General features: G+C 42.8%; 1 protein-coding gene across 44 annotated transcripts in view; it reads left to right on the forward strand.

Annotated features, from left to right (window-relative positions):
* The window catches only part of NRXN3 (neurexin 3), a 1,412,371-nt gene that overhangs the window by 1,268,167 nt on the left and 116,344 nt on the right, over positions 1 to 27,860 (forward strand). For all 44 annotated transcript variants that reach the window (XR_007357036.2, XR_007357037.2, XM_048852498.2 and 41 more), the window contains one exon: positions 1,309 to 1,616. Coding sequence is in view for 42 of the 44 variants with exons in the window: in XM_048852498.2 (XP_048708455.1) it covers positions 1,309 to 1,616 (308 nt within the window). In the remaining 2 variants the exon portion in view is untranslated. The remainder of the gene's footprint in view (positions 1 to 1,308; positions 1,617 to 27,860) is intronic.

Here is a 27,860-nt window from a genome sequence, read left to right on the forward strand (position 1 = left end):
CCTCCTATTTTGATCTACTTTAACCACTGGCTTTGAAGGAATGAACAGTGGGATATAGGCTATGCTCTACTACATTCTGCACTTATCAGGTTGGACTAGAGAAAGAAAGTGGTGAGTGAGAGAGGGAAGAAGGAAGGGATGGGGATGTGTGCACATATCATTGTAAGAAAGGGGTGGTGGAGGGAAAACGTAATTGAACAATCCAGTAATAATTGATTTGACTCTACTTTGATACCCTCCTGAGCTCTGGCCAGTCTGGTTCCCTGTTAATTCAGCAGATTCCATTGGCATGCCCCCAAACCTCACACAGAGAGTGACATGACATAAACCTTTTGTTTGCACTGGACAGAACAATCATGGCTTTAATTTAGTCAACCCAGTGCAGAATGGAAAAGTGCACCATATTTATGAATCAATTTTGTCTGGACGTCACTTGAATGGTCTGTGGGATTAGGAGAATTGGCAGCTGCTTCTAGGGTCCATTCTGAATAGGTACATTCCTTCTGTAAACATGATATGAAATCCATACCTGACGCACCTTGTGTGACCTTGGGCAAGTCACTTAACCCATCTAGGCCTGAACTTCACCATCTATAAAAATGGGATTAAGACTGAGCTACCTCACAGGGGAGTTGTGAGGATTAATCACCTTAATTACTATATTGTTCACTATTTAAAGAACTTTGCTCTTTCATAGCACCAGAAATGTCCATGTTTGGTGTTTCCAACTTTTAGATTCCTGATAACTATATTCCAGACCCAGACTCTTGCATTCAGCTATTCTAAATTGCCCATGCAGTCCAAAGATCAGCTTCTCTTAGAGCATCTCTGTATCTTACCCTTTCCTGTCTGTTCACAGGTCTCCTTCCCATTGACCATTCAGGGATCAAAGATATATGTATGTATATATATATTGGGCTAAGCCTAGAGAGATTTTATCATCTGGGTTGGTTTGCAGTCTCCAAAAGCTACTAGAGGAGACTAACCAGATTAAAACACTGCTTGTAATGAAAGATGGGCCAACGTCTCAAAGTTTGGATCCAGATCTATGTTTGGGTCCAAACTTCCCCAGAGTTTAGTTGCATGTATGGAGGTGAGAGTGAGAGGTTCTAGAGCCAGTGTTCAGGCCCATCTCTACTATTAATGAGTCTGAGACAGAAATTTGAAGCACTGCATTTCCACCCAACAGCCTCCACCACTGCCACTGGGGAACCTGCTCTTATATTCAGTCCACTCTGGCCAGGACTCATTATATAGTAAAGAAGGGGGGAAATGTCTGGCAATAATTTATTCACCCCCCTTCACTAGGACGACAGTTAACGATCTTCAACACCCAGGCGCAAATAGCCATTGGAGGGAAGGACAGAGGGCGTCCCTTCCAAGGCCAGCTCTCCGGTCTCTATTACAATGGCTTGAAAGTGCTGAACATGGCAGCAGAGAACAACCCCAATATTAAAATCAACGGAAGTGTCCGGCTGGTTGGAGAAGTCCCGTCCATCCTTGGAACAACACCCACAACCTCCATGCCACCAGAAATGTCTACCACAGTCATGGAAACCACCACAACCATGGCCACCACAACTACCCGAAAAAACCGCTCCCCACCCAGCATCCAGGTGAGCCATTTGATCAGATTTTTATTTATATGTCCTTGTTTACTTAACCTGTTAGTTAAGCCCCTTGGACCAAATTCTGCACTGAGTTATAGGCCATATAACTCTGTTGACTTTCATGAGGTTGTACAGAGTAAAAACCAACACAGAAATGGGCTCCTTTCTGCTTTGGTGAACTAACAGAAACTTCTGAATTATTACTGGGTATCATGTAACAGTGAGTACAAATTCTACTGTCAGACTGGTGCAACTCTATTTATACCAGCGACGCTGCAGCAGTGTAGATGAGAATATGATTTGGGCCATGTTGTCTCCAAGTTGATGTGTGGGGAAAAAAATTACACTTAAAGGAATTTCAAAAGCCTAATGGGATGTGAATAGATTATTGTTTATTATTATTGCCATAGGTATTGCTGCAATGGTGAAGTTCTTAATGTGGAAAAAAGCAAATGATTATAGCATTCAGAGTGAGACATTCATGCTAATCTTACAGCATTCTATTAGATAATGTGAAAGGGGCACTGTCAGATCAATTTCCTGCAGAATTTAGGTGTTGTAGAAACAAGCTTTTCTAAACTCCGTGACCAACAGAATCCTTTCTCATAAAATTTGAGTTTAAAAAAATCCACTGGAAACTGTTTTTTGTTCAGATTTAACTGTCCTGATGTAGTGTTTGTAACCCAAAAAATTGCAGCAATTTTGTTCTTGTGTCAGAGCCTGAGTGTGGAATGGATTAGAAACTGATGAACAGTCTTGTTTGCTCATGGTCTGACTCTACACTGAGTAAACGGTAAAATGTAAACAACCAACACTGATGTTGAAAAGTGAATTAGATTTTTATGAATTCTTTCAGTCATCTATGATGATGTTAATAACACAGGTAAGGGAATTTAGCTTTATACTATATATGGGGCCAGACCCACAGCAGATGAAAATAACATATTTCCATTGACTTCAGCTGTGCAAAACCAATTTACACTGGCTAAGAATCTGGCCCGTGATTTTAACGAGAGTGTTTGATTAGCGAAAGGAGTGAGGTAGGTGTGTTATTGTCCAAACAGATAATATCCTACACTGATTACACCTGCTTCTTTGAGACAGCTTTCCTTGGGCATTAATGTTGGTGGGTTTTGGGAAATGCAGGTTTAATGAAATCCAGGGCTGTTGGAACTGGTGATATAATATCCCCTGCTTTCTCTAACTGATTCAGAAGGTTTAATCAATGACTGGTTATTCTTTCGTCTATATTTTCATTCTCTTAATTTTTCATCTAATCTTGGTCATGTATGATGAGAAAACATGAAAATCATCTACTTACCTATGCTGGAAGTATTATCTTTGCAGTGGCATTTACTCCTATTCAATTAAAAGTGATTAAACCCAAGCTCAGGCTTAACACTGTACCGGCCCCCTTGGCATTCTAGAAATCCAGGCAGCAGCAGGTTGGTGGATTAATTGAGTTATTAGCCTCAAACACTGGTGCATGAAATATAAAGTCTCAACTACATGAGGGGAAATTATCCCAAGTCTAGTTGATGTTTGTTGTAAATTGTGAAGGAATTAGGACTCTCTCTTCTCTGTGTCTAGCTCTAATTTTAAAGGAAGGCTTTGTATGATTTCATGTCCAGGAGAGTAACGTCTGTGCTCAGTTACTGTGCTCCAGTGGAGATCTGCCATAATTTATGGACCTCAGTTGAATTATACAGATTTACATCAGCATAACTGAGGTCAGAATTGGACTTTATGTGAGTTGAGCAGAGATGGAAACGATCCTACCCCACTTGAAGGAGAAATATCCCAGAAAGCTGCCTGCCTAATCTACACCACAGTTCACTAGGCCAGTTGAGACCACTGTGTGCTGAAAAGGCATCAAGGAGATTTAATAAAGTGTGGAAATGCCTCTAAAAGATGGTTAAAGCAGTGATTTCCTGGGTACACACGTACCACAACAAATGGCCTCATCTTTGCTGTTATTAAAGCAATAACTCTTGACACTTCACTCAACCCACTGAAAGGAAGATAAAAGTCAATATGTACTTCTATTACATTCAGGAGCAGGCCAGTTTATTGCTATCATGGCACAAGATGGCTCTCCTTTTCCCCACTTTGGGCAGAGTTGTTTGGTTCTGTCAGCTTAAGTTGTGTTATTTGTGTGGCAAGGGTGGGGAGAAATACTCCTCTTCTACTTGGGCCGCATCTCCAGCTGTAGTTTTCAGCAGCTCCAGCTGTGGTTTTCGGATGCCTTGTGGTAATTATGACTCACAAGTCTCATCATTAGTGCTGGCAAATTTGGCAGCACCACGAACAACCACAGAGACAAGAGATGGAAAAGATCTAAGAAAGCAAATTCATTCTTCAACTAGGGTAAGATAGAGCCACCTGAGAGAACACATTAGCACTGAGGTACTACATTGACAAGCCCAGTATAAAAACTAAGATAGCTACAAAGTTGCTACACTTGCTATTAGGTATGGGGCTTCTGTCCTGATTGTAGTATTCATTTTCCTATTTAAGTAACTGAAAAACCTTCATTTCACAATGTATCTGAAGCTGCTGCAGAATTTCCAGTCTAACATAGAGCGCTGCCAAATCCAAGGAACTTGTGGCAGTATTTAAGTCCAACTTGCCATGTAGTATATAGGGGCTTGACAGTTGCTAAGATATCATCTACTCCTAATGCCACACCTAGATGGTCCCTTTCCTCAATTACTTAGAGTATGACTACAAGCGTTTTCATGTGTGGTTCATCTAAAGGGCCTAGGAAATCTGGAAAGATCTTTAAAACTACAGAGAGAGTGAGAGACCCACAGTCACACTTCTCAATCCGTAAAGGGCCAGGCATGGAATACAATGTGGAATCAGTAGCCAACATGATTGACATGGGAAAATCATGTTACTGGAAGCATCATGTGTGAAAGATTTCTTTTAGCATCAGTGATGTCTATAACTTCACCTTTATGATTAAGCATTTTTGATGTCAATAATTTATGTCAGTGGATGTGAGATGAGTGTGGGATAGAGAGGACAGTGCGGGTCTGTAGTGAGGAACAGTTGAGATGTGTGCCCAGAATGCATTGGCGAGTCTATACTTAATGCTACTAAGAAATGCAATGACCCTTGTCCATTACAATGGAGCTTTGAAGGAAGATGTATTTCACCTCCCAGAATTGTGCTTTCCTGCTAATTGAAAACCAGAGCTGGGGAAAGGAGTTTTGTTTCTTTATTTGTTTCAAAGCAGTTAATACAGGATTTTTCTATCCAGATAACTAAGCTGTGTCTGGCGATCCTGAGTCCAAATGCTGTTTTGACCTTTTCACACACAGGTTTTGCACTGCGTTCAAGCACAGGTCTGTTTAGAAGTGACGTGTGTTATATTAAATTACACTTGCAGACTGCAGGGCCCTGACACACTAGGCCCTCCTATATTAATAATATCCTCTCTGGGAGCGCCGCTTCCCCGCGCTACCACAAAGGGCAGAGAGGCAAGCAGCTGTCTCTTGCTTAAGGTGAGTCGCTTGGAGTGCAGACTATTTTTATGAGAGTGTCATGACATTGTCTCATGTCAGGAGGCACATTATTTCTAGAAGGTATGTTCTTAGTTAGAAGTCTTGTTTCTAGTGTTGAAGTCTTTGAACCCCACCGACCTCCCTACCTAATTTTGGAAAGGGCTGGAGTTTACATGAAAGAACTCTGTGGATTTGAGAGATTTCTATTCTGTCTGAAAATGTGCTTAGCTAGAGGTGGCCTTCATTTTCCTGGCTTTTGCTGCCAACCTGGCTACTATAAACTGATAGTTACCAGCTTGGGGCTTATTGAGTGAGTTGCCACTTCAAACAACATCGGAGAAGACCTTCACTATGTGACCCTGGTCTGTGTGTTCCATCCAGGACAGGTCTAGAATCACTAGTAAGACCAGCCCTAAAGTCCTTACTCGGGCAAAAGTCCTTTTGAAGTCAAGTACTGGGTAAGGATCTCAGGATTGGACTCCATGGAACACTTACCCAGGACCAATAAACACAGTGTGTTTAGTGACCATTTAGATCTAAGTGTAAGGAGAAAAATGGTATCACCTGGATTGGTCTGTCTCAACCCTGCCTCAGGTGTAGTTCCATGGATACAGATAGTAAGAAAAAATACGTATGTGAGTAAAGATTACATCATTCGTAATAAGGAGAAAGTATTGCCTTGTTATTAAGGCATATTATATACAAGGAATCAAGAAGTCTGTGCTCTGCTGCAGACATACTGTATGACCGGTGCAAGTCTCTGTGTCTCGGTTTCCCTATTTTTAAAATGAGAATAACGAGACTCTCCTGCCTCGCAGGAATAGCTGGGAGACTAAATTAATTGTTTGTGCGAGCTTTCAAGAATGGTGCTGAGTGCCAGAGAATGCCAACAAATAACATATAATACTGGAAGGTGCTTGCAGAAAGTTCTATATAAACAATGCAAAGCAGGGGGAGGAAGATGTATAATGTCCATTATACATGTCAAGAGTCCATCTGCACTGGCTCAGCAAAGGGCCTCTCTGGAGCATAGTCTTTTACTCTAACCACTAGTCTACACAGCCTCTTAGGAACATTTTCTTTAGGTTCAGTGCTCCTTTAATCTTGATTAACGTCCTTCCATAATGTGTGGCTCTGGGGCTGAATCTTGCCTCATACAGCTCGCAAAAGAGAAAAGCACAGAAGATTTGTCAGTCTAATTAGACTTTAACTGTCAGCTGGGAAAAATACATTTGTCTCCTTTTTGCTTTAGCATAGGTACTACTTTCTTTTGTCCTCTTAGATAATAATTTTGGGGGAAGGAAATTGGCCTCTAATTTCCTCTTCGCTTGTTATGAGTCTCTAATGAATAAAGAGCTTGGTGGGGCTGCACTTTAAAGACTGACTTCACTGGCCTATTTGTACTGCAGGAAATTAGGCAGCTTGTTTTTATCCCTGCTTTCCTTCTCTTTCCTCGACTTTTTTTTTCAATGCAAAAAGACTAAAGCTTCCGAAACTTGTCCTATTTCAGTGATGGAACCTTCCCTTTCTCTCCTATGTCCTCCTGGAGTAAAGGGATAGACTTATTGCATGGATGCAGAACAGCCCACCAAGCCTTGTTTACTCACTCTAGCTGATAACTGCTCCAACTAGGCCAGATGCTGAGGGGTTTGGGGCAGAGAAGGAAGGCAGCAGTTAGGAGCCGATAATCCAGAAAGTTTCCATGCAAGCCACTTTTCTGTATGGATTAACAAGCGACTAATATAATAATACCAAACGATAACCAGATACCTTGTGCAGGAATAGCTTCATGCACTACTGAATGGCACCAGCTCTGGGGTGGAATGTGGCAGCTGCTAATAGTAAACAGCAATGATACGCAATAATGCTTAGGACAGAAAATGAATAAAAACACTTCCCAGTTTAGACTGAGTAGTGAATTGAGAGAGGTAGAATATAATATTTTCCATGTTATGGACAGAACATTCAGATTAACATTCCTAAAGTGCCATCAGATTTTTTTTAAGAGGTCAGGATCTCATTCTGACATCTGCTCTAAAAGATGGCACTTTCAGGAGTGCAGCACTTATTATGGCATGGTGACGTATGGGGTGAATACGCAAACAAATTGCTACTTATTGAACCATTAGTATTTTCTGGGTTAAATTTGGAGGTCCACCATCCAACTACTGACCAGACCTGATCCTAGAGAAACTGAATCCAGGCTCTGTTTGTACGAGGAGCCATAGCACTAACACAGAAATGGGTTGCATATGGCAACCAGTTCTGTCTGTCTTCCTACCTACCTACCCTATCTAAAGTTTGTTACTGAGCACTTATTGGAATGATCAATGTCTGCTATGAGTGGAGTCCATGGAGTATCATGATTCCAGTGGAATTACTGAGTGAATGGTCAGAGCATAGCGTGGATCTCACAAATTGCTGTGCAGTGTTTCTCAGTAAATAGCTCTCGCTCAGTCTTTGGATAGTGTGCATTCAGGTGGCAGCACTGAAAGGTGCGAGTGCTGACTCTCTTCGCTCACTTAGCATCTGTGAGTTTTGTTGGAATCTATATTTTCTTGAGAACTTCGTTGATCAAATATTGAGTCAAGGGCCTGAGCACTTCCAGCTACAGGGGCCAGACATGAACATCTCCAACTCTCATAAAGCGGCAGATCTGAGCAGACATTGGGACTGGCAACAGCGCTTGAGCTTTACTTTGGCTTTTACTAAATTCTGTTCTCAGTGACACCCCTGGAATGTGTAATTGAGGGCACAATTTGGTGCGGTGTATGAAAACATGAACTATCTACATTTTTCATTTTTTGAAACTTTTCTGGCTGGGAATTTTTCAGTTTTGGGCCACAATTTTTTTATTTTTTTTTTTAAATCAACACTTTCAGTGGAAACCTCTCCCCACTGCCACCTCTGTTTTCTGACCAGTTCTAATAAACAGATACTTTGTGTGGATGCAATAGACCTACCGTCAAAAGATAAATCTGTAGGTACCATAGATATGCAGGGTCAAATTACCCAAGAAACATCCTAAACTCCAGTCAGTGTGCACCCTTATGTGGGCCTGAATTTCTATATTTGTGCACTCAAAGGCATCTGGTATTTGCACTTGCAGACAGGAGCACTTGTAAACCATGTGGGTGCAACTTGGGAGACTACTTTCAAAATTTGGCTTGTATGTAAATAGATATGATAGCTAGATATTGTAAACTGGCACAGATTTCATTACTGGCCATGCTAAATGAATAGAAATAAAGTTTTGTTTTTCCAAGACAGCTGTACAATGACAGGATACAACAAAAGATAATTTGGAGTAAATGTCTGCTTAGAAATAAATAAAGTAGAATTGATGATTACAGCTCAGATATAGTCAGAGGATTGGCTCACATTTTTCTTAATGCACACGTGCTCTCTTTGGTATTTATACACCACAGGGAAATGGCTGGGAGCTGCAGACGTACAGGGCAGATATTTCCATTTTGTTTTGTTACAAGACTGGCTGAGAGGTGGGAATATGTCTCTTACTATTCCCGGCTCACATTGGGATGATGGCATGGAAATTAGAAACCCGTCCAAGCTGTTATGACAACCCTGCTTTCTGAAACCATTTAATTAATGCCTTGGGGTTTCTTTAGAGAAATGGTGCGGTTAGTTAACACAAACATAAAGGTTCCCACCAGTTTCTTTTTCATCTGTGAGATGAGATGTCAGTGAGTTGTGAGCCACAGCTGCCGCAGTAAGCTCTTGTTGCTGTTGGTGATCAGTGAAAGTGGCTTGATGAGACCTGACACACCGACCTGTTTACAACCAACCCTTTCTCTTCTCATTAGCATATTCTACAAGTAGGTGGGATGCTATACATGGGATGCTGTTCATAGGGGATCATGAATTATTTGTATCCCCCTCCCCACGAAATATGTATTTATTTTGACACCATTTCCATGGAAAAGTAGAGCCCAAAGGGTCAGGCCATGGATTCCAACCATCCATGTACTGAGCAGGATGTGAATGTTTCCCTTCAGTGTTCAGGTCACTTTTTTGGAGCAAGTGAAATGCATCTTCTCTCAGTCTGGTCTGGCAGGTGTTCACCTTTAAAGTAACTGGCAGGGGGCGATCTTCCATCTGTGTCAGTGCGGCCTGCAGTGCCCAGTACTGGGGCTAAAGGGGGCTGTGTGGCAAGTGTTGCTGTCTTTCAGATTTGAATAGAATTGCCTGAAGAAGTTGCTCTGGAGAGAGACGGAGAACTTTGTGGGCAAAGCAAGGGCCACCTCCAGACATGCTGGCAGCACAGGTGAAATCATGAAGTGGAGGGTAGAATAAGGCAAAGATGGGAGCACTCGTATTATTGAGTGGAGTGCAGAGAGCAAGATGGGAGAAGAAGTGCTGAGAAGCAGGCAAGGATGAGACCCCAAAGGGTCTTGTATCTGCAAATGGGGGGCTGCATTTCATGTGGGAAGAGAGAGTGAGTGAGTAGAAAGCCTGAGAGATGAGGTGTGACATGGCCGGGCATGGTAGGAGGAAGGTGCTTTTAGCAGCTGTGTTTTGGAGAGACTGCAGGTGCGGGAGATTCTTTACCTGCACTGGTTTCAGAGTAACAGCCGTGTTAGTCTGTATTCGCAAAAAGAAAAGGAGGACCTGTGGCACCTTAGAGACTAACCAATTTATTTGAGCATAAGCTTTCGTGAGCTACAGCTCACTTCATCGGATGCATACTGTGGAAAGTGTAGAAGACATTATATACACACAGAGACCATGAAACAATACCTCCTCCCATCCCACTCTCCTGCTTATCTAATTAGGTAATAGCTTATCTAAAGTGATCACTCTCCTTACAGTGTGTATGATAATCAAGGTGGGCCATTTCCAGCACAAATCCAGGGTTTAACAAGAACGTCTGGGGGGGGGGGGGGCGGGGGTTTGGAAAAAACAAGGGGAAATAGGTTACCTTGCATAATGACTTAGCCACTCCCAGTCTCTATTCAAGCCTAAGATAATTGTATCCAATTTGCAAATTAATTCCAATTCCACAGTCTCTCGCTGGAGTCTGGTTTTGAAGTTTTTTTGTTGTAATATCGCAACTTTCATGTCTGTAATCGCGTGACCAGAGAGATTGAAGTGTTCTCCGACTGGTTTATGAATGTTATAATTCTTGACATCTGATTTGTGTCCATTTATTCTTTTACGTAGAGACTGTCCAGTTTGACCAATGTACATGGCAGAGGGGCATTGCTGGCACATGATGGCATATATCACATTGGTGGATGTGCAGGTGAACGAGCCTCTGATAGTGTGGCTGATGTTATTAGGCCCTGTGATGGTGTTCCCTGAATAGATATGTGGGCACAGTTGGCAACAGGCTTTGTTGCAAGGATAGGTTCCTGGGTTAGTGGTTCTGTTGTGTGGTATGTGGTTGCTGGTGAGTATTAGCTTCAGGTTGGGGGGCTGTCTGTAGGCAAGGACTGGCCTGTCTCCCAAGATTTGTGAGAGTGTTGGGTCATCCTTCAGGATAGGTTGTAGATCCTTAATAATGCTTTGGAGAGGTTTTAGTTGGGGGCTGAAGATGACGGCTAGTGGTGTTCTGTTATTTTCTTTGTTAGGCCTGTCCTGTAGTAGGTGACTTCTGGGAACTCTTCTGGCTCTATCAATCTGTTTCTTCATTTCCGCAGGTGGGTATTGTAGTTGTAAGAATGCTTGATAGAGATCTTGTAGGTGTTTGTCTCTGTCTGAGGGATTGGACCAAATGTGGTTGTATCGCCTGTTGCCAACTGTGCCCATATATCTATTCAGGGGACACCATCACAGGGCCTAATCACATCAGCCACACTATCAGAGGCTCATTCACCTGCACATCCACCAATGTGATATATGCCATCATGTGCCAGCAATGCCCCTCTGCCAAGTACACTGGTCAGACCGGACAGTCTCTACATAAAAGAATAAATGGACACAAATCAGATGTCAAGAATTATAACATTCATAAACCAGTCGGAGAACACTTCAATCTCTCTGCTCACGCGATTACAGACATGAAGGTCTCTATCTTAAAACAAAAAAACTTCAAATCCAGACTCCAGCGAGAAACTGTTGAATTGGAATTCATTTGCAAATTGAATACAATTAACTTAGGCTTGAATAGAGACTGGGAGTGGCTAAGTCATTATGCAAGGTAACCCCTATTTCCCCTTGTTTTTTCCTAACCCCCCCCCCCCCGATGTTCTTGTTAAACCCTGGATTTGTGCTGGAAATGGCCCACCTTGATTATCATACACATTGTAAGGAGAGTGGTCACTTTAGATAAGCTATTACCAGCAGGAGAGTGGGTTTGTGTGGGGGGGGGGGAGGTGAGAAAACCTGGATTTGTGCTGGAAATGGTCCAACTTGATTATCATACACGTTGTAAGGAGAGTGATCGCTTTAGATAAGCTATTGCCAGCAGGAGAGTGAGGTGGGGGGAGATATTTTTTCATGCTTTGTGTGTATAAAAGATCTTCTACACTTTCCACAGTATGCATCCGATGAAGTGAGCTGTAGCTCACGAAAGCTTATGCTCAGATAAATTGGTTAGTCTCTAAGATGCCACAAGTACTCCTTTTCTTTTTACCTGCACTGTTTTGCAACCCTTCTACTCAAAGTCTTACGCCCAGCCCCCTCTTTGGAAGAAGTGTAGCTGAGGGACCATAACACTCAGATCTGAAGCAAAAGCTCCTGCCACCATGCTCCAGATCTGAGAAGAGAAAGACTTTTATCCAAACTGGCCCAGACTTATCAAAATACAAGACCTGTTTTCAGTGGGGAGGGCTGAGGCCCCACAGCTCCTTCTGCTTCAGCTATGACTGAATCAGGCTTGCCTGTGCTGACAGACACCTCCCCTAGGGTCATCCAAGCCCCTGCAGGATCCTCAGGCAGTTCAGTTCCCATACAACCAGCAGACCTTATCACAGAGGGGATGACATCCTTGAAGCTTCTGGCAACCAGTCCTGGCAGAGAGGAAAAAAACCATGGTGCTATCTGTCTCTCCCTTCCCACGTACATGAGACCTCCTACCCATACGGCAGATTGAGAACATATATAAATAAATACAAACTAGGTAAGATTTAACTTGTCATAATATTTATCCCCTTTTATGAAAGGTGACCTCCTAGGTGAGCAGAAGGACAGGAGTGATTTTAATCCGCAATAACAATGGGAAACCAGTCCTGATCGACTCCCGCAGTATAGATATATAAAATGACAGATTATTCTGCTGCTGTCTCCCACCTCCCACCCAAACATGTGCATACACACACCATAACGCACAGGAAAATTCTGATTGGTCTTTATCTCCCAGCTGCTGCCCTAATGATTAATGCTGCTATCACTGGGTGACTGTCGAATGCGGGGAGACAGGGAGGGAGGAAGGAGCAGGAAATATATATTTCTGAGACTCTTTATTGTTATCAGCATTATTACTATTATTCCTTTAATATATTTTTCCTCCTCTTGGAAGAGCTTAATCTATTGGACGAGCAGGGGGTGTTGACAGGTGACAGTGGATTTGATGGCGAGAAGATTGATGGGACAGTCAAGGGCAAAGATGGAAAGCAGCAAAGTTGCAGGAGGCAAGCTACCATGGCTCAGCTTTTTGAAGGTTTAGAGAGAGAAGCTGTGTGGTCTACTGGACTGAATATGGGTTTCTGAATTTTAATCCCAGCTCTTTCACTGTAGGACCATGGGCAAGTCACTACCCTGCTTTGTATCTCGGTATCCCTGTCTGTAAAACAGGGATAGTGTCGCTGACCGGTCTCACAGGCAAGGTTGTAGGCGGTATTTTGTGCAGTGCTTTGAAAATACCACTGCATTTTCAGTTGAATACTGCATTCTCCTTCACTTCCTGCCCTAAATTCTTGTATAGTGTCACTGTGAGCCCTCCAACTGCTGCTCTCTGTAGTTTCTGGCTTTGATCCCACAAGCCTTGTGCTATGCTCAACAGAGAGCTTAATGCGTGTGTCTTGGCCAATGTGAATGGAGGCTATATGTGGATACAAGTCAGAGAAGCGTGAGGCATCTCCTCTGCATTTAGTGGGAGTGAGTCTCAACTCCCTAGGGTTCCTACTCCTGTACTTTCAAGAGATCAGGTTTAAAGACGGGTGGGACATGGCCAGAGAATGGGCATGTGTGAGACGACTTAGATTTACATCTGATTCTCACCATGCTTATGAGGTGCTTAGCCGCCTGCTTTCCCCTTAGACTTCATAGATGACTTGTAACCCTTCTGCCAGGTGGTTTCAGCAGTAACAAGGGTCAGGTTCAATATCTAGGGGTTTCTCTTAACAGAACAAAACAGAACCAGCTCAAGCACCCACCCAGCAATCTGGAAGAACTAAACACCACCCCTGTGCACCTCTAAGGGGATGTCTACACTACAATGTAAGCCCAGAGTTAGTGGGACTTGAGTCAGCTGACGTGTGTTAGGGTACCCTAGGTTTGAGCACCTACATTGTGTTTTAACCCGGTGTTAAGTTTTTTCTAACTTGTGCTGAAACCTAGGGCTCTGGTGTCCACACTGCAGTGTGCAGACCCTCATCAAAGTAACCATATCCTAGAGTCCCTAGCCTACTCCCGCCTCCCTCCCCCACCCCAAAACATGGCTGCCCTATTCTTATCCTTTGGTGACATATAGGAAACTTGAGTGAAGGGAATTCAGAGAGTAAGTGAACTATAGTGGCTTCTGGGCAGCTCAGATGATGTGACCTGCTCGACCCACATAAATCCTTATGGGTGCCAGTTTTAACAGAATTTTTTTAAAAAAAAGTCTTCTGTGAAAGGCAGTTGCTAAGAAATGTCCTGTGCCTTTTAACGGCATCTCAGAATGATGCCAGCCCCCAATATTGATGTAACTGCTTGTTGTGCCCTCTCAGATGAAAGAAAATGTCTTTAGCTCCAGTTGCATGCATGTTGTGAGAGGACAATGGGGCGGGGGAGGAGAAGAATCTGAACAGGGATAAATAAAAGGGATCACACAGCCAGAAGCTGACTTGATTGCCCTGGACTCAGGAGACATTGTAGTAACAGGAGGAGTGACTGTGCAGTAATTCCTGTTGCTTGCAAGGGAGCGGCCCCGTCTTTATCCTGAAATAAGCTTTGTTATTACGCATTAACTATGTAATTATGTTTATGATGGTTCATGTTCAGGATCCAGTAGCATGACCAGTGTCTTTGGATCAGGTTCTCAGTGCCCTTCCTCTCAATTGGTGGGGCTCAGCAGGCTTTGCTGGTAGGAATTTATTTCCTGAAGCCCATTCTTGCAATGATGGATTCCAGGCATCAAAGGCTGCCAGGAGGATTAGGAAGGTAATTCAGAGCTTTTGTCAGGGAGCAAGGGGAGGGGGGCAGGTGAAAGCAGGGCAATATCATCTCCTTCCATAAGCAACTCACAAATGAAATAGACTAGAGGATGTAAATAACAGTTTACAACACCAAGGATCATTTTAAAGGCAGAGGGAAGTAAAGAAACAGACCAGCTGTCTCTCTGCCTCTGTCAAGCTTGGTCGCTTTGAATTTACTGAGCACTTTTCTCCCATTCAAATCCCATTTAAACACTGCAGTAGCTGAAGGTCATTCTTTTAAAAACTGAGTTTTCCATCTTCTCTGGTTGTAAACTGTTTTTATCCAGCTTTGCTGTTCTTTTCAGATTTGAGAGAGACATCTTCTATGGTGGCGATGAAAGATGACTGTGGTTAAACAGTGTCTTATTTCATGTCTTCCAAAGGGGCATTACAGAGAAGTCGGGGGAGTGATTACAATTATGATGAAGTGAGCTGTAGCTCACGAAAGCTCATGCTCAAATAAATTGGTTAGTCTCTAAGGTGCCACAAGTACTCCTTTTCTTTTTGAATTATACAAAGTGACAGTGAGGCTGCACCTGCAGAACTGAACTTACTGCATCTGTCGGTTGCACCCCTCACTGTAGCATCTCCAAGCTCTCCAGCTTGGGAACCCTTGCCTCTGTTAGGGTGGGCGAATTCAGACAGAAGTCCACGGAAGAGACAGGGAACTGTTAACACACAACGCTTTCATATTCTGCCTGGAAACCAGACACAGACTTATTAGTGAAAGGCTGAGCTGTAAGACGGGAGAACCCACTGGCCCAGCAAACTTTTGCTCACATCAGTAGATTTTACTTGCTGACTAATCCCATTGACTTCAATAAAGTTCAGATATGGATCCAGATCTAAACTCCTATTGCGTTCAACATGTTGAGTTCCATGTCTTGGCCTCAACCCATCCCCTAACTTCAGCCCCATTTCAGGGTAGGGGTAATGTTCTTTATGATTGTACATGAGCAAGATTAAAGGAAAGGGCTAGATGCATATATAGCTGGTTGAAAAATGGGGGAAAATTGCACAAAAACATTCAAGCGTGTTTCCATTTTGCAGAGTTCAAAGTGACCCCATCTCCTGTTTTGGGAATTTTTCAGTGAAACTTTTACCGACATTTTTATGAAATCATTTCTGAATTTTTCATTGACTGAAAACTCAGGTTTCAATGAGAAAACATAGTTTTTGATTAAAAAAATATGTTGCTATGGATTCCAATTGATCCTATTCTGATAAAAATATAATTGAAAATTACATGAAAATTGAATATTTCAATAGCCTTGACTTTTTTTTATTATTTTTAAAAGACCATTTTTGGATCAAAAAACTTGTTCAGCAAAATTTTTACCAGTTCTAAAGACATGTTGATAAAGAAAGGATGAAGTACTATTTGAAAAGGTACACTCCTTTTGAAAACTCAAATAATGGGCTGTAGCAACAATAAAAATAATTGGAAAGGAGATCATGGTTGTGTGAGTGATGAGCAATAGGATCACTGTTCGCAAATCATATATTTGGAGAGATTCTGAACAAAACGAATGTCTATCTCCTGGTATACTTAGCTATCAACACATACACTTGCTGTGCAGTGAAACTATGTTTTACTGATTGCCATTTGCAATGATCATTCATCTCTCTAGTTCAAATCTCTCTAGATGCCACTTCCTCTGTGTGCTGATGTGTTTGCCTTAATTACGTTGAGCAGTGGGGCTTTGGCTTGTGACGATTAGACAAGGAATTCCTTTGCTGTCTTTGAAGGAGGGAAACAAATTGCCATTCTGAGTGGCACGAAGCTGCTGGTAGAGAATATTACAGCTTGTGGGAGTATCAATTAGAACTTGATTGACCTGCCTTCACCAAACAGCCTAGCAGAGCTGAATCTCTCAGTGCAAGATGCAAAGTCTGCTTTCCGTCTTGTGTCTGACTTGGGGAAGCTCACAGTTCTGTTGATCCTTTCCACATAATACCCAGAAGGGGCGGGAGGCTGCCCAAACTGATCCATTTAACAGAGTCCCAGTGGGCAGTGCTGTGACTTCCACCAATAACATGGGAAATGGGGCTGCCCTATTTTTATGTCCACTAATTGGATGGAGTTTATTTAGTTTCCTCATCTCATTGACCAGGAGCCACAAATCCACCACCTATGTAAAGAAACTGATGTGTCCATGGGCCCTAAATTATGATGGTTTTGGTCATTGTCTATGCTGTATCTGGTCTTGGATAACGGAGGACTTCAGTCTCTAGCACATTTCAGAGGACTATATTTGCATAATAATAGTAATCATTAATAGTGGATGTTAATTACTTTCACCCCAAAAGTTTCCAAATCTATTTACAAACATAAAAGCTATGCACAAGGATCATTTTGTTCATCACTGAAATGAAGTCACTTTCAGGGCAGAACATGGTGGCTGTTGATCATTGTTCAGCAGTACCACCAGCGGTTTAGATCAGGAAATGAAGGAATTTACTATACTGAGTTGAAGCACAAGAAAAAGTTGGGAGAGGGAGAATGTAATTAGCCAAACTGGAACTTCACCAGGACACCAAGACTAATCTCTTCCCTCATAAGACAAAAAGTATTGTGGACTCATTAATGATTGCAATAGGCAGGGCCTCAGGTTTCTGTCGCTTTTCAAACGTGACCCCTTCTGAAGCACAGCAGCATTAACTCCAGACAGGTGCCCTAATCTACATTTCATCATCATATTCTGTAGAAGTGTGCTTTACTGACCGTTAACAGTTTTTGTCTGTGGTGATAGCATTTCACTGCATAGTTTGTTTCCCGGACATCGGGAAACTAGCTAAGCTTTCAGTCGGAGAGAGCACCTGCTTCCATAGGACATCCTTTTCCCAGGTATGTTCACCTAATAGTTTATTTCCAGTACTGCTGTGCCCTCTGTGACAGCACCTCTGCTTTGAAGTCCTATTTGAACTGGCAAAGGGTTTTCATTAGCCATTGAATCCTTTCATTAAAACATTCCTAGGCTCTGACTCCGCAGCGACAAAGCCAGGGGTTTGACCCTTGTACCAGTATCCCATGGGAGAGATTTGTTCACCATTCTTCCATTACCAGGCTGAAAACCCACTAATCCTAAGTGGTGACATTTTTAATAAAGCGGGCCCTAATTATCTCACTGGCCAGGAGCACAGAGTTAATTGTTAAACTACACCTAGAGCCCCACACTTCTGTGCTCCTCAGACTGACGTTCAGCCCCTCACTGCGATGTTCCAAGCTGCTGGACAAAGATGAGCTCAGATGTGCTTTTCAGTTTTTACTGTGTTGTCTTTATCTACAGACCTTAAAAACAAATCAAAGAAAAACCATTCATGTCAAGCACTGGATTCTTTTTTCTTTTAAATTAAAAAAGGCTCTCTGCGATGCGATGTACTTGTGAATGACCTCTGCTGTGCCAGTTGAAGCTGTTCTGCCATTAATGTTTATGACTTGCCGTCAGTGGCAACTGTCTCTCCAAAAGAATTCACATGAACATTGTTAGACTGCCAGATCGCTGCTTCACCCTTTTTCTGTCTCAGCTTTCATAATTTTTCCTTTATAGCCATTATGTCTCTTATCATTCTCTCTCCATCCTACTGTCCCTCTCCTTCTCCACGTTGTCCACAGATATAAGATACTGAAACAGATCTGCCTCTTAGACCCTTATAAACTGTCTATTGGCCTTGTGATCCTAGCCAGCTAGCAGCAAGTCCCTTCTCTGTCAGTGTTTGGCATTTCTGTTTCCAGTTGACCTGCAGAACGCAGAAGGGAGGAAGGTGCAGCTTGTGTGTAGAAAGATGATGAACTTCCACAGCAGAACTATTCCTGAGCTCATGGATGGGTTTAGCAGGAGTACTGTTAGGGAGCTTATTCCTTCACCCACTCACTTCCCTGGTCCTTCTCGCATGAACAGAGAGCAACAATACCCAAAGTCCAAAGGTGCAAACAATTCGATGTTTATTGGGGTGAACTTCCAGCAAGCATGATTCCAGTTTCCTTCCTTAGTGTCCCCCTCCCCAGCTCTGACACCACAGAGCCTTACCTGTGTCCCTGTTCCCATTCCCCCCCTTAGCAAAACATGATTCCAATTCCCCCCCCCCCCCCTGATTGACTGCAGACTATATAGTAAAACTTGAGTTCTGCTTAGCCATACCTTAACCAATCATTTTACTGAAATTTAACTAACCAATCCTAACATATTGTAACATGATTATTTAACCAATTATATCCCACCACCTTAATTAGTTTACACCCTGCAAAATTAATTATACAGCAGGCAGAAACAATCACAGAACCAGACAGAGACCATGCAAATAAACAATAGCAGAGTGGGAACCATAATGACAAAACAATACAGAAGTGAGGATTTCACAAATACATCTATAAAGACATAAGGGTTTCCCAGCTGTGTCTATTGATAAGTGAGTCCTTACTGGTTCTCTCTGGTTCTCTCTGGTCACGCAATCACCGACATGAAGGTCACTATCTTACAACAAAAAAACTTCAAATCCAGACTCCAGCGAGAAACTGCTGAATTGGAATTCATTTGCAAATTGGATACTATTAATTTAGGCTTAAATAGAGACTGGGAGTGGCTAAGTCATTAGGCAAGGTAGCCTATTTCCCCTTGCTTTTTCCTCCCCCCGAGACGTTCTGGTTAAACTTGGATTTAAACTTGGAGAGTGGTCAGTTTGGATGACCTATTGCCAGCAGGAGAGTGAATTTATGTGTGTGTGTGTGTGTGTGTGTTCCCGGGGGGGGGGGGTGAGAAAGCCTGGATCTGTGCTGGAAATGACCCACCTTGATTACCATGCACATTGTAGGGAGAGTGGTCACTTTGGATGAGCTATTACCAGCAGGAGAGTGAGTTTGTGTGTGTATGGGGGTGGGGGAGGTGAGAAAACCTGGATTTATGCTGGAAATGGCCCACCTTGATTATCATGCACATTGTAGGGAGAGTGGTCACTTTTGATAAGCTATTACCAGCAGGAGAGTGAGTTTGTGTGTGTGGTTTTTGGAGGGGGGTGAGGGAGTGAGAGAACCTGGATTTGTGCTGGAAATGACCCACCTTGATTATCATACACATTGTGAAGAGAGTGGTCACTTTGGATGGGCTATTACCAGCAGGAGAGTGAGTTTGTGGGGGGGGGGGGGGCGGAGGGTGAGAAAACCTGGATTTGTGTTGGAAATGGCCCAACTTGATGATCACTTTAGATAAGCTATTACCAGCAGGACAGTGGGGTGGGAGGGAGGTATTGTTTCATGGTCTCTGTGTGCATATAATGTCTACTGCAGTTTCCAAAGTATGCATCCGATGAAGTGAGCTGTAGCTCATGAAAGCTCATGCTCAAATAAATTGGTTAGTCTCTAAGATGCCACAAGTACTCCTTTTCTTTTTGCAAAGACAGACTAACACGGCTGTTACTCTGAAATCTTACTGAACAGAAACTATAAAATTAAACTTCCTTTTATATCCTCTAGGCTCTTCCCTTTCTCTGGAGGTGATCGGCATTATCAGGACAGGATTGTATTCCTAACAGCCCAATAGCAACTTCTTTCAATGTGACTAGTTTGGAATGTGAGGATGTGACCGCTCACTTCCCAGCTTATGGCTGCCTCTGCTGCTTAGCCAAAGATTTTAGCCTAAGCACAGGGCCTCAGACTGTCACAGTCAGAGAAGGACCTTACACCAGCAGACAGTGATTTTGATTCTCTCTTTTATACCTCTATAACTAGCTAAGTGATAAGAATACACCTAAATTCTTAGAGTATAGGCCTTTATAGACAGGCCTCAATATCTATATCCTAACAAGTACCACAGGCATCAGAGCATCTGGGATGTTTCAGAGGAAGGGGTAACCCCCACAAACCATCTAATGATGGCTTTTGTGTATGTGTGCTGGATTTCTTCCTGACTCCATAGCTGGCAGTCAGCTTAAGGGGCATGAAGATTGATAGTCCTTTTAATATTAATGTAGCTCAGGTCACTGCAGGTGCTGTTCATGTAAATAGTGAATCCTTCTGGAAAGTTTATTGTTCTGTTGGCCTCAGTAATATCCTGTGGCCGTAAATTCCGCAAGTTATAAAATATTGATATTTGTTTGCTTAACATATATTGCCTGATTTTTTAATTTTGAGTGCCCACTTACTCTTGTATTACTGTGTGAGATAAATAGCTTTGTCTATACATGCGTTATTTTAGATTAACTCTTCTCTTACTTTTCTTTCCAAACCAAAAAGTCCTCGGGTCTGATTCTCTTTTCACTCACGCTAGCGAAAACCAGGAGTAACTCCATACCAGAGCAAAAACAGTGTGAGCGAGAAGAGAATCAAGCCATTATTCTGTTTACGCTTTAAAATGTCTCTTTCTGAACCTTTTTTATTTTTTCTGTTATGACCTTTTTGAGATGAAGTGACCAGAATGAACTAAGTGTTTGCTGTTGGACAGTGCCACTGATTTGTATGATTGTGATGACAATTTCTGTATTATTTTCTGTTCCTGTCTCAATACAACCTAAGATCTCATTTGCTTTGCTTTTACCACTAACATGATCTGACAGTGCCCTTTGATCTTTAAACACAAATCGCCCTGCTGTGCATTTCTTTGGTTTCTATAGAAAGTGGATTAGGATGGTGAGTTGGGATTGCACTGTGGACAGGCATCTGCTAGGATAATTCTTAAATAGGATTTCTGACTTTTTCCCCATTGTCTTTCAGTGTTTTTCTTCCATTTTCCACCTTCCTCTTGGAGAAGATGAGGGTGTGGACAATATTGACACCATGAAAAGACAAACATGAAAATGAGTCTTACAATTAAAGTCACATTTCGGAGTATTTTCTAGATAGTTGATAAACTAACCTCTTTATAATTAACTTTATCTTCTCGATACACATTTGCTGATTCTGTCTCCTCTTCTATAGCACCACAAGAGGTTTCCAGAGCAAACACATTTACAAAAGCTGCCACATACATGCAAGCAAAGAGGCACAGATGGGCATAGCAATTGATAAACCTGACAGGAAGAGGTTCACCTCTGTGATGAGCAACGTGCCTCCCAGGTTTGTGCTCCAGAGGTCCAAGAAGTGGCACTAGTTGTTCAAATTAGACTTGACAAATTTATTGCAGAGTAGATCTTTAAAGAGGCCTCTCTTACCACGCACATATGGACACCCTGTTTCCCAAAGGGGATGATGTTTGCCTGGAGAGCATGTGCAGCTTCACTGGTCAGGAGACGCACTGATTCAGGGCTGACCATCCTAAAACCTCCCTTCTGTGATGCCTGCTGTGGATTTCCCTGGACATCCTGTCTTCTCCATAGCTGACTTTTTAAAGATCCAACTCTTTGGTATAGGGACTGATTTTATCTTTATTGCTTTTAAAGTGCTGAGCAACTTTTTGGCACTAAATGAGTAATATCAGCCTTTTTCAGGCAGTGTAGGCCAGTGGATAGGGCATTGGACTGGACTTCAGTTAGTCTTGAGACCTAGCTCTTCTATTGGCCTGCTAATATGACATTGACCAAGGCACGTCACGTGCCCATGCCTCAGTTTACCATCTGTAAAAGGGGGATAATGATGCTTCCTTCCTTTGTGAAGTGCTTTGAGCAATAAGGATGAAATGTGCTGTATAAGAGTTAGGTATGATTATTATTATTTCTGATAGAGCCCTAGCTATATTCTAAAGGTCTCTCCACAGCTGAGAACCCCCAAGAGAGAACAATTGCAGCAAAACCAGGTGCCCTTCTTTGGGATGAATGTCTTCTGGGGTGCAGGAAGCCAAGCTGGTAAGGACCTCTGCACCATCTGGAACTGGATCTAGCCCTTGACCTGTGATGAGTTCAGTTGTGTTAGTTTCTGTGCATTCCCATTACTATGTTGCAGTCCAAACTATGCATGCATATGTTGCTGCATTAACTCACAGATGTGATCATATGGTAACATAGAAGTTGCAATCTCCCAGCCTGGTAATACAGAAAGATAAATGAGAACAGACGTGCAGCTTGGTAGTTGTTGCTGCAGACAATAAAGTTATCTGGAGCACATGACATGCGGTACATGTTGTGTTCTATTCTGAGCCGTGTAAAAATAATTTGGTTCCCTTCTTCCAGGAACTGTTTTCTAGGCTCTCTTTAACAATATGCACCTCCAGAACCTTATGCAAACCTAACAGAAACCTATTTTAGCATTGCTCAGGCAGACATCTGCTACAGATAGAGGTGAACAAGGGATACCACAATTGTTTGGTAACAGCTGGGTGCATCTCTTGCACATGAGTATTGCCCAAAGGAGAATTATTCCAGTGCAGGAAACTCAGATGGTTATTCTCCATGGCTAGAGGCACAGAAAGAGCAGCTGTCCATTATGACAATGACCAGTCCCAGCATTTGGGCTCTGCAGTGAGATATGGTTCATTGGCTAGTTGCTGTAAAGCCTCCTTTCTCCGTGTCCCAGACTGGGGTGGTGATGAGAAGGAGGACGTCTGGACTCACTTTTTCTGGGGCACTGGAGTTTTGTTTAAAGGAGTAGTGTTTATACAGTGGAGAGTCCAGTGGTGCAGCCTAAACTGTAGTCCAGTGGTTAGAGCAGCGAACTGGGAGTCTGAAATGGAGCCACTGTGTGACCCCAGGCAAGTCCCATAACCTCTCTGTACTTTAGTTTGTCCATCTGTAAAATTAGTATAATAATACTTCCCTAATAGGGGTCTTTTCAGGTTTTATTGCTAAGTGCTTTGAGGTCCTCAATTAAAATGCTATTTAAGTGCAAAATAGCAGTAGTAGTATGAAGACTATGTCAAACTAATCCTCAGTGGTCATTTGTTCATAGAGCACATTTTTTGTATGATTTGGCTACCTCTGCCTTAGCGGTTTAGAACAGAAATTGCAGATAGTACTACGGATCAGGAATGAGGTCCATTAGGAGAGCAGGTACCCCAGATCAGAATTTGAAGTATCTCAGAGTTGTGTGTAGGCCCAGACCTGGAGCTGTAGGTAGTCATAGAAGTCAGTAGCCAAGTGCATTTGCAAGGCAGTATTGCTTCACAGTCAGGTTAAAATCATGCTAGTAGCTCTTTCAATTTTTTTTTTTTTAAATATATCCAGTTTGCTTTTCACTATGAATGCTGCAGGTTTACTTTTTGCATTTCACTCATATTTGCAATGAAAACAAACTCATCACTAATTGTTTCTAGTCAATTTCACTTGCCCCTTCTTATGCAGTATCACAATGCTCTTGTATTTGGGTTCTTCACAATACAGGGGAAAGATTTCTTTAAATTAATGTCTTCATTGCTTTTGTTAATGCTTGGGAACATTTCCCTTGCTTTTAGGTTCTATAAAACCTTCAGTTTACAAAAAACAAATTTTAGGCACAAAGTCAGCTGAAAATTCTCCTTTGAGAACACTGTGGAACTGAATAGATTGTCCCTATTGTATGCAGAGCTAACACTCCAGCTAGCTCTGTCGCCTTATGACAGCTCTACTCTCAAGACAGTTTCCCCTTTTGCTTTTCTAATTTTTGCTGAAAATTTAGGGAACCCTGTGGCTGGAATGTTGTCTTTCTCTTGTCTCTTGAGCAATGCATCTCAGCAATAGAATGTCCCTAGATGGAACAAGAGGAAAGGGCCAGAAAGGCTATTCAGACTTCGTGTCCCAGCAGATTCCAATATCTTTCTGGGTATTAGATGATTAACTTCTGCATCAGAGGCGTGTCTAAACATTAGCCTAAACAACAGCAGTCTATGTCACTGAGATGCAAGAAGTATTAAAAAACAGATGGATCTTAGCTACTTTGGAGTTATCCAGATGTGAAGCACTCTGCCATTGTGCATTGTCATTGCATGGATCTTTCTTAACCCAAGGAATGCCTTACTAGAGCGGACCATGACAATTTGGGGGTGGAAAAACATCCCAAATAGGGACAAAAAGCCAAAAACGCAAAAAAATTTGCAGAACTGAAATCCTGCAATTTTTCACTTAGGAAACAAACATGGTGTTTCCTAAATGAAATATGCTCCCTGGGATCTTCAGTGGCCCACTTGATGGCCTTTCTTGGAGCCAGGGGCCCTGGAAGCCTTTGCAGCAACAACCTGAAATTTGACATGATTCTTGTCAGTTTCAGAGCTGACCACCACCAAATAGCAGTGATGAAACTGACCAGATTGACTGGACTCCCCCCATCTGTCCTGGCCCTGGCAGGTTGAAATGCAAGGAGCCTGGAAGCACTGAGAACACCAACTGTCAGGCTAGATGGTTCCCTAGAGTGGCCAACTCCCAGATGCCAGCTGCCCTAGGAATTGGCCAGCCTGGAGAGCCTTCTGGCCTGGGATTCTGGAAGTCCTGAAGTCCCTGATTCCAATGTAATCCACAAAGTGAAAGCCCTGGGGCCCTTGGCTAAGGGAAAGTCCATGTGGCTGGCTGCCCCAGAGCTGCAGACTCTGAAAGGTGGGATGGGGGAGAAGTCAGGCAGGCAAGCTGGCAGGAAAGTAGGCAGGGTTGTGATGGAAGTTTGTCAGAATCATTCAGTGGAATGGTTCAAGTTTGACAAATCAGTAAATTTGATTGAAACAAAAAAAGTTTAGTTGGAATTTCTCTGACCAGCTTTATGCCTTTACCTCATCATCAAAGGAGTCTGGATGGCTCAGGAGATCATGAAAGAAACAGAGAGCCTTTCACCTCTAGGCTGCCACCATGAATCCATCTTAAGTCCATGGTTAGCAAAAGTCACCATATGTGGCTGTTCATAGCTTATGTGAAATGAGTTTTTGGGTCTCAGACCAATTCTTAGTGCAACCAGCAACCACAAGGACAGAAGTCAGTCAATGAATGAGTCACGGAGTCTGATTGACTCTAGAGGTGGTTCTTCTAGATCAGGGGTGAGACACAATATTGGGAAGTGTTGCCCTGCCAAAGATGTAGTGACCTGTGTCTTGATAGTGACCTTCATTTTCTGGGGCTGACACTCTGGCATCTTTCACCAGCACCATATTATTTATTTTCTAAACTGGATACGTTGTATTATCTGCCACTCCTCCGTTTCTACCCCAAACCCACGCTAAGGCACCAAGTATGGGTGAAAGTCCACCTCTCCTTTGGGGAAGCACCTTTTATCTGCTGTGTAAGATAAGCTATTACCAGCAGGAGAGTGGGGTGGGAGGAGGTATTGTTTCATGGTCTCTGTGTGTATATAATGTCTTCTGCAGTTTCCACAGTATGCATCCGATGAAGTGAGCTGTAGCTCACGAAAGCTCATGCTCAAATAAATTGGTTAGTCTCTAAGGTGCCACAGGTCCTCCTTTTCTTTTTGCGAATACAGACTAACACGGCTGTTACTCTGAAGCAACCATTTCTGTCATACACCTTCCTGGGGATGAGACAGCGGAACAGGCAGCTCCCTCTATAGCCACCCATTACCATCTGTCCATTGAGTGCTTACCCACAGGGGATGCTATACTAACCCATCTCTAGCTGATGGAGCTGCTCTCCTCTCTGACATGCCAAGCTGGCACATCTATTTCTCACCAGAATTGCAAGAAACCACTTGCTCAGAATTTCAGAGCTGTGCTCAGTTTAGCAAATGCCAGTAACTCACACCATATAGCAGGAGAGGCTCTGGTATGCATAGAAATCTGTCCTGTGTAACACGGATTGTACCATGCAGGCCATCTTCCTGCCATCATGGAATTTGAAAGATGGCTGAGGTTAGACATAGCATGTAAACCCACAGCTACAGGAGGGACTTAATACAATGCCTTGGACTTCTCAGCCACCCTGACCTTCCTTATCACCATTTGCTCCTTTGCAGTTGATGTGAATTGATGCTTTTCACAGGGCTGCCAATAAATATGCTATAGAAAAGAGGCTACTCGGCAGAGAACAACCATGCTGGGTGGACCAGACCATTTGCTAGTGTTTGTCCATCTGTAATTCATATCGCTCTAGGAAAGTTAATGCTGAGGAACGTTTGTATGACCCCCTCCTTGAGTCCATTTGAATCACTGCAGCAGGTGCTTACCACAAGACTGACCAAGGGCACTGATGGCACTGCAGCATCTAGAGTAGAGAGGCTTATCGGAAGGTGCTCTGCCACGATCTGTTGCCTGGTGTTTTCAGCAGGGACCAATGGATAAAGACTGCAGAGATCTAGCCATGCTACAGTGGGGCTGAAAGCTGATCACATTAGCCCAAGAATGACATAAGTATATGGAAATACTGCAAAACACCTTAAATGCCCCTTCGGTAATCTGATCCAATTAAAACATTGGCTGGCTTTAATTTTGAAGCTAACAAATTGTGTTGTAGTTCTCTCTCTCTCACTCTCATTTATTCATGTCATTGGTTGTGAGAAGCCTGGTTTTTTACAAAAAGAAAAGGAGTTCAAAAACCAGTCGGAGAACACTTCAATCTCTTTGGTCACTCGATTACAGACCTAAAAGTGGCAATTCTTCAACAAAAAAACTTCAAAAACAGACTCCAACGAGAGACTGCTGACTTGGAATTAATTTGCAAACTGGATACAATTAACTTAGGCTTGAATAAAGACTGGGAGTGGATGGGTCATTACACAAAGTAAAACTATTTCCCCATGTTTATTTCCTCCTCCCCCCACCCCCCACTGTTCCTCAGACGTTCTTGTCAACTGCTGGAAATGGCCCCACCTTGATTATCACGACAAAAGGTTTTTTCCCCCCTGCTGTCCTGCTGGTAATAGCTCACCTTACCTGATCACTCTCCTTACAGTGTGTATGGTAACACCCATTGTTTCATGTTCTCTATGTATATAAATCTCCCCACTGTATTTTTCATTGAATACATCCGATGAAGTGAGCTGTAGCTCACGAAAGCTTATGCTCAAATAGATTCGTTAGTCTCTAAGGTGCCACAAGTACTCCTTTTCTTTTTGCGGATACAGACTAACACGGCTGCTACTCTGAAACCTGTTTTTTTTATAGCAGCCACAAAAAGTGGAAATGTTGCTGTATGAATGTTGTCCTTTCCTTCTGAGAGGTAAAGATGTTAGCATCAATGTGTGTCTGTAATTTGTTAATACCACTGTAATTTTAACAGTAAGTGAATTTAATGTTGATGAATGGCACCCTATTTGATACTGATCTTGTCTGTTCATCCACAAAAGTCACGGACAGTGGCAGGGCAAACTTCTGCCCTAAGGAGTCAGCCTCTAGGGAAGAGCAGAGAGTTCAGTCTCTGTAACTGATTCTGTCCTTAACCTCTTTGCTGGCTGCAAATTGTGGTGGAGGTTTTTGGGATGTGGACACTTCTGCACTGGGTTCTAGTCTGAGATCCACCAACTCATTCCACAAAATGCACTGAACAGGGAATTCAGTTGTTGCACTATGGTGTTACTCCAGATATCACAGTTAGTGCACATAATATATAGC

This window comes from Caretta caretta, chromosome 6 (genome assembly GCF_965140235.1).
Source record: "Caretta caretta isolate rCarCar2 chromosome 6, rCarCar1.hap1, whole genome shotgun sequence".
NCBI classification, from domain to species: domain Eukaryota; kingdom Metazoa; phylum Chordata; order Testudines; family Cheloniidae; genus Caretta; species Caretta caretta.